The sequence below is a fragment of the Vigna radiata genome, chromosome 10, assembly GCF_000741045.1.
Source record: "Vigna radiata var. radiata cultivar VC1973A chromosome 10, Vradiata_ver6, whole genome shotgun sequence".
NCBI lineage: Eukaryota > Viridiplantae > Streptophyta > Magnoliopsida > Fabales > Fabaceae > Vigna > Vigna radiata.
In genome coordinates, this window is record NC_028360.1 from 16,809,918 (window position 1) to 16,818,129 (window position 8,212).

The following is an 8,212-nucleotide window of genomic DNA, read 5'->3' on the forward strand; positions in this document are numbered from 1 at the left end:
CGAACAATAAAAGATGTACGGTAAATAAAAATTGGTCAATTTTTAAATGATAATTTTTATTCTTTTAAAGATATACAAAGTTAAAATATATTATTATAAAGATAAAAACACATAGGTAAGATAACATAAAATGTGTATTTCAATAAAATTGAAGAATAGTTAAAAGAAGAGACTAGACGAAGTTGTACTAAACAATGGAATGAACTTTCATGGTACATAATGTAGAGGTTACATTAAGATAAATATCTAATGTAAATTTTTGAGGATGATAAAAATATAAAAGTACTCATACTAGTATAAAATGTCAAAAATAAAAGATTATAAAATGTATGGTTAAAAAATAAATTTTAAGTTTAACTCAGTTCTAGAAAATCAGTTTGTAAAATAAAATTTGTATCTATTAATATATTATAAATTGACTCTATTTTTAATTGGTGTGAAACTTTCAACAGATATAAAACATAAAAAAATAAGAATATAAAACAGTCAAAAATACAAAAGTACTCCTACTCATACTCCTCTCAGTATTTCAAATATAAACTATTTAAATGTTTGATATTTTCTTCGATAAATTATCTTCAATTTTTACACTTTTTTTTTTCATCATTTACGTTTTTGAGTTAATTTTTGTGCTGATACTTAATAATGTTGGAATAAACTTAAATTTAGAGATTTATTATTTATTTTGTTAGTTTTAAGTCTAGTAATATTTGGTTTGATTTTGATTGAAATAAAATAGGATGGGTAGTTATGATTTTGTCTTTATTAAGAAGAATATTATTTTATGATAGAATAAGGAGATTTTATTGTTAGGTAAGTTGATATTTTATTGTCAGTTTTTATTATTTGTATTTAGTCCAATGCCTTATTTGCACCTATTTAAAGGTTACCAAAGTTTAATGAAAATAACCCACCATGGATTGAAGAGTAATATTATTTGTGTGGGTCAAATTCATAATGAATTGAAGAGTAATATTATTTGTGTGGGTCACGTTGTGAGTGTATATAGGAAAATTTTCCCAACAAATGGTTCATGCAATCTCTTTGCACTTATTCTAGTGTTTTTCTGTACTCGGGTCAAGTTGTCTTAAATACAATATAATTCAACTTAATACTTCCTTTTGTAAGCAAATCATTTTAATTTTTGTATCATTTCATTTCCTTACTATTTGTTTTTTAAATCTGATTTATACAATGTATAAATTTACAATTACATTTGTTTCGAAAATCAAACTTCCTCTATAAAAATATTCCAGTTTGGATCTAGCTGTTTTGTAAAAAGTTATTGCTTTAGTAGGTTGAAGAAGCTGTTTAATATAATATTGATTCCACTGAAATAAAAAATCTCTACAAATTGAGTTTGTTTTTGGTTGAACATGTTAAGTGAAATCTTAATTCCAATTTCAATAGACACACATTTTATATATACATACACACACATATATAATAAGACCGAATACTACCAGTAACATAAAAACCTTCTCACTGAATTTATAAAATGCAAATAGTATACTAAGAAATATGCCATGAAATTTTTGTAATTAGATAATTAATATTTGTTTGATTTATTATCATCAAACTAAAAAAATGTTTTTTTTTTTTTTATGTTTGACGTATACAAATCAAAAGTAAATTTATACTCACACATATAACATGTATATAATAGACTAAATTTATATTTAACCTATAAGTATAAGTATTAGAGGTAATAACATTTACATTAGATGTTTGATTTATTGAATTTGTGTTTTATGATTTTTTATTTATATTAGATGTTTGATTAATTTTAGATTTATTAAAAGTAAATAAAAGAAAAAGAAGTAGTAATTAAAATGTAGAGTTTATAAATATAAGAATTAAATCGCATAATTTAGATAAATATAGAAATTAAAGGAGTAGTTAAATTAATAAACTCATCATAACACCACCTAAACATGCCAACAACAAGATAGTGGATCCTACATGAGCATGTCAGCAAAATTTTAAAATTCAATGGCACTGATTGATTTGTTGACCCAATTATTTAGTCACGTATTATCATATTTATAAGTGCATTTATAAAACATGAAAACTAATTGATCCTGCGAATAGCCATTGAAAAGTACATTTAGTTTTTAGAAACACATAAAAAATTTAATTTATTAAAGTAAATTCCACAAAACACAATATTAATGTATCTATAGAAAACGACTTTTAGGGATATGTTTTTTCTTTTGTCTGTGTCGGTTTCTTTTCCTAAATATGCTTCCCATTATTTTCCATAAAAACTTAAGTTTTTATGTCACTTGAGATTAAATTAAATATTTGTGTTTTGTAAGAATCAATTATATGTATTTTTTACAAGAGTATAATTGGTTTGTATTCATTATTAATTAAAATTTATATATCAATATTTCATAGTTCATTATTGCAAAATTGCGATTAGCCAACACATAGCATCAAACAATATTAGGTTTTATTTTTTCCACCTCAAGTTCTTAGACATTGTATTATTAGATTTAACCGTCTAAAATGAAAGATTAAAATAAATGTGTTTAAATTATATCTTTAAACCATATGAATATTGTATAATGTGTAAAAATCAGATAGTCGACTAGTCTACATTTTTTATGATGTTGGTCAAGAAGTCAAACGATTGGTCTAAAAGGTAAAATTAATATTAAAAATAATTATATTAATACTAAACTAGATTATTATCATTTAACCGTAATTAGATAATTATTAATTAAAAATTTATATTAAAATCTATAAATACATGTTTGTAGTATTTAAGTAATTAGTTACATTAATTACACATTTATTACTAATACTATGAGACGTCCACTAATTTTAACATCAAAGTATTTTATGCATATATCATCCTATCTATCCGAACCACATCTAACATGAAAAAAAGAACAGTGACCTGAGAGTTTTGGAGACCATTTCGAAAAAAAAAAATTAAACATCAACCTCTTAAATCAAAACACATATAGTTAATAAGTTATACCCGAAAATAACAATCCATCAGAATCAAGAGGCTTAAAAATACATGGATTATGAGAAGTTAAGTAAACCTTAAATATCTAAAAAATATTAAAACATGAATAGACGACTTAACACAGATAGCAGGAAGCTATTAAGGCTTTCTTAATTGGGACTGTAGCACTAAAATTATTTAGCTTTATTTGGCACAAAAGACTAAGTCTTGTAGTATTAGTTGCATAATCAAATAAAATGTCACCAAAAATAAGATTCTATAACAATAAAATAGCAATAGATTTCAACGTGTACACAGTGCATACAAATCTTAAGTTTGTTCAACCGTCATTTTCACCTTTACACGAATGCACAGTAAAAATGCATGCTCATATATAGATTAAGACCCACAATACCTCAATCATCATAACTTCTCAAAATGTTAATAGATTTTGCACCACTTCAACAACAAATATCTATCTCTCATTTTGTGTTCACCATTTCATTTATGTCAATTAGTGGAAGGTTATCAGTTTAATTAGTCTCCATGTTTATACTAACAATTTACTTATACGAAAAAGGATATGTTGACGATGAGAAGAAACTCCAAAACTAAGTAGACAACACAAATATTTAAGATTGTTTCACAAACAGAAAACGATATTCAACATTTGAAACAGGTATATGCCATAAGACATCATTTAACACAGCTACAGAAGGTACAACGCAAAATTTTTTGGAACATAGTCTACAGATTCTGAATTTCTATAACGCAGATCTTCTAAATTTGATAGACTTTGCTAGTTGTCTGAGATTTAAATTTATGAATAAACTCCTCTATCCTCCTATTCAGATCCTCATTTGACATCTTAGAAAACTCATTTTCTTCTTCAACGTTTGCTTTTGCCTTCACAGTCTCTGATCTTTGAACCATCTTCACTCTCTCCTCATTCACTACGTGCTTGACTCTGTTGGATCTATCAGATTTGCTTCGCCGGTAAATTCTTGCAGGAATCGCTTTCTCCTCAGTCTTTTCATTACCCTCATGCAAATAATGAAGTGCAGACCTTTTCTCACGGGAGAACTCAACAGATTTTTTAGGCTGATTTATCGCCACAATTTCAAGTACACGTTCTGGGATATTTTGATCAGAGACAGTTTCTTGTTTGGGGTTAATGCATTGTTTAAGAGCTTGTTCATCATGTTTGGGTACGCATGTGGAGGCATAGTTTCGTGCTTGACTGTGTTGCACATACTCTTCATAGAGATCTTGTTTTTTTTTGGATGAAGAGAATGCTCCGTAGTCAGCAGCAATGATGAGAATGAGGGTGTTGGACATGAAAAACCAGAAGATGTTGTTGTTGAGGAGAGAATAGGGAGATAGGTTGAAGGTATAAAAGACACATATGTAGATGAAAAGGGAGAACATAGAGGCAAAGAAAGATAGACTTTTTGTTCCATGGGTATGAACTTTTGGTTTGAAATCTTCCTCTAGATATAGTGCTTTCGCCATGCAGGAGTTTAGGGAAGTGACAGGAGTGTGTGAAGCTTGCTGAGGCTTACTTTAGAGTGTGTATAAATTGAGGTTTGGTGGGAGTTCAAATGAGTTCTGTAGAACTTATATATATATATAATGTATGATTATGATGATTAAGTATCAAATGATTAATCCCTTACAAATACAAATATACCCTTCTATTGACAAGTTTTGTTTCCATTTGGATGGTTTGAATGATGATCCAATAGACTGTTGAGCAAAAATGTGCCAGCTAATTTGGTGAATAATTTAAACCCTCTGATGTGTTTGAGTTGAATTTTGGCTCCATCTGTATTTGTTAATAACATGCTACATGAATTGTCTTAATAATGCGTACGCACTAAATTCACGGAGAAGAATGTGTTACTGTATATAAATATAAAACTTAATAATGTACTCACGTGTAACAGAAATTACAGGTACAATATAGAATAGTTACCAATATCTGCGTGAGTTTAATAACAATCAAAAATGGCTGAGATCTGCCTTTTGGTCTCTGGTTTTAGGTTGTTTGCCTTAGTTTTCTCTCAATTATTTTACATGATAGCTATGCAAACTAAAAACTATTGGGAATGAAAATGAAAAGGAATTTGGCCACAAGAGGAAGTCAAAATATCATAACGTCATGCATGATAAGTAAGCATTGATTGTTCAAAGGCATACCAAATTTCCCCGAAATCAAATGTTGATTCAGCAATTATCATGTTCTCAGATAAATAATTAATGTAATAATTCCTCCAACACGGACCATATCAAACCAAACTTTATACAAGGCAAGCCGAAAAGTTATTTTATAAGCTAATAAGTTGATATTACGTTGGTTGTTTCATTACCATTGGACACGTTTTATTTATTGTTTTCCGAAACATTAAAATAACAGAAGCCTCTACAAGGAGCATGGACTATATATAGAAGTACATAACTTGAGGAATTCTCTAGAATGATGAGCGTGTGCAATATAACGAAAGTTTCTGCTAAGAAAAATAATCCCGAAATAGATATTCCTCCATGTTGTTGTAGCAGCTAGCCGTGAAAGTGAAAGTAACAAATGATTGAGCAAAATGTTGGAACGTGTGTGAATATGATATAACTCAGACAGACACCTGTGCGATGAAACGACATTTTGAGATTCCTGTGAATGATGAACAAGATGACTAGTTACAGATGCTGCTTAGGTGGCTAGCTAGGTGTATCTTTATCCGCAGGATTCTTGAATTATGACAAATATACAAAAACCAAAATCCAAGCAATCATTTACCAAAGTCTGAGTAACTCTCCTTCGTCTTGGGCAATATAATGGTTTTTGTGGGCCCTTTCCAACAACTCTTCTCGTTTTTATAAGGTTCAAAGCTTAGAACATGCATGAAACCTTAAAATCACCAACATGTGGCAAAATCTCCTTGTGTTTTGCTTTTCTTCACCAGTTTAAATATAGTTGCACCCAACATCAAGATGGTGACATTAGATTGTGTGGCACGCATATCTTGAAACTTTATTGCTAAAACAATTGAATAATAAAAGCTTCCCTTCAATTTATAGGTCTTAAAATCTCTTCAATACTTCTGATTTCTTGGGCCTTTGGTTGTAGTTGTTAATTTATTTACTTCTATGTTCTGGAGCAAGAACTGGTGGGTTAGAATTCATAAAAGCTTTGTCGATTTATAATTGGCTAATTATCTCTTCCTTTCGTGATCGAATCATAAAAAAAGATTGTGCATTAATTATAAAACTACATTTAATTGAAATTTGTTATAACTGGAGGAACAGACCAAGAACAGCCAGATAAAGATGTGGTTTCGTATGTTTTTATGATGTTTTGTCTATTGTGTGTATCATGAAAGAGAGATCAACATGATTTTGGGTTGCCTCTATCATGGGATTGATTAGATTTCATTCACAAATAAATTATTGTGTTTAAAACATCACTACAAACCATTTAAAATTAGTTTATTTTTTTCTCGCTTTACAAGCTAATATTTTATAATTAATCTCTCTATTTTGATCCTTTCACTTTTTATTCATAGATACTGTACTACTCATATCACACAGGTGAAAACATTCAAAAATTACCATTGAATTAAAATATATTATTAGGAACAAAATAATATTACAAGTCATTATTAAATTTATGAAAGATTATAATCCTAATATCTTAAAATATATTTTTCATACTTCTTTCAATACTATTGTTAACTCATCATCTCCTAATCATTCTTTCCACGGTTCCATCGTCACCCTGATAATTGTTTCCAGAATAAAAATATAACTGTTATTGTAATAAATTCGTTAATGTTATTTTACGGTCTTAAAGAGATAATGAAATATCACTAAATTATTTATTTTTTTGACCAAAATTATTTTTGACAGTAATTATTGAGTATTTTTTTTTCTTTCCTTATAAATTATATTGCTCTAACCTTAATATGACTCCCTTGAGTTGAGTTATTACCATAAAACATTGCAATAAAGATTCTAACTCAACAAATACAATATATTTTGTTTTTGAAAAATATGAATATAATGGGTTTGTGCTTTGATACTGAAAATACTAAATTCATTTACTTACAAACATGTTCCTTAATTTTTTTTTTCAAAGCTATGAATATACGTGGAAATATTGTATTATTTTTTAACTTAATAGTCACATCATCAAGGCTTTCTAACAAATCACTAGAATTCAACAAATGGAATTAATGATCATGATATTTGTTTTCCAATAATGTAAGACAATTATGAGTCCATAATTATAGGGCACAAGACTCAATATAATTGCAATTCTACTTACTTGATTATAATTAGAAAAAGACATAATTAATGAAGAAAAAGTATATTTTGACATAAATTTTTTTATAGTGTGTGTTGTTTTATATTAATTCATTATTTATGTTTTATTATAAATTACATATATACTGTTTTCCTGTAAAAATAAATCTATGTTAATATATATTGTCCTTAATAAAATCAATATCCCTTATAATTTGTAGGTTGAGATTAAGTGTGAGAATTGAGGGAAGGGATGGGTTTTTGTTTTTATCTTTACTTTAGCGATACTATTGCATAAAATGTTATATTATAAAACTTAATGAATTTTCAAATTTAAGATTAAACTATATTACAAATACGAATATTATAAATTTAATTTTTATATTATTATTATTATTACTTCAATGATATAAATTTAATGATATATTTGGAATGACTTTGAATTAAAATTTATTTATGTATATTCTTAAAGGGGGCTAGTGTGACTAGACAATGAAGTTCAGTTGTTTAGTCGCCACAGTTTAATGGTCAAATTTCCATTTTAGAGACTGGAAATGCGAGTCTCTTTAAAGTAAGAGTACTTCTCCCTGCACCTCACCCTTTTCTCCCTAAGTTACCATTTTATCCCTGCTTTATTGATGTCAGAATATTTTGATTCTATAAAAATACTGAAAAAGCTGTAATTGTGAATTCCAATACCCATTACTCTTCCATTTTACAAGACCGCATCTCTGCACCCCTTATTTTTACCTTGCAAGAAGAACTTGAGCAGAGAAGAAGAAGACTTCGTTGGCTGGTGGCAGTGAGGAGTTCTTCTAGCACCCATATCAGGTTAGTTACAATTTTTGTTTGAAATATATACTTCTTAGAGTAGATCTGTGTTGGTTAGAGGATTTGAAATGTATATTTGCACTGAGAGGAGAGGAGAGGAAAGGGGTTGGGGTTGGGGTTGGG

The 8,212-nt window shown here is 28.3% G+C and overlaps 1 protein-coding gene across 1 annotated transcript; it reads right to left on the reverse strand.

The window, feature by feature from the left end:
* Positions 1 to 3,575: 3,575 nt before the first annotated feature.
* On the reverse strand, positions 3,576 to 4,662 carry LOC106774928. Its single transcript, XM_014661954.2, has one exon. It carries the CDS (start codon positions 4,469 to 4,471, stop codon positions 3,740 to 3,742), a length of 732 nt encoding a protein of 243 aa, XP_014517440.1. The 5' UTR covers positions 4,472 to 4,662; the 3' UTR covers positions 3,576 to 3,739.
* Positions 4,663 to 8,212: the final 3,550 nt, after the last annotated feature.

Excerpts from the sequence above, each read along its gene's own strand:
- LOC106774928 (XM_014661954.2), bottom strand. The coding sequence starts at position 4,471 with ATGGCGAAAGCACTATATCTAGAGGAAGATTTCAAACCAAAAGTTCAT.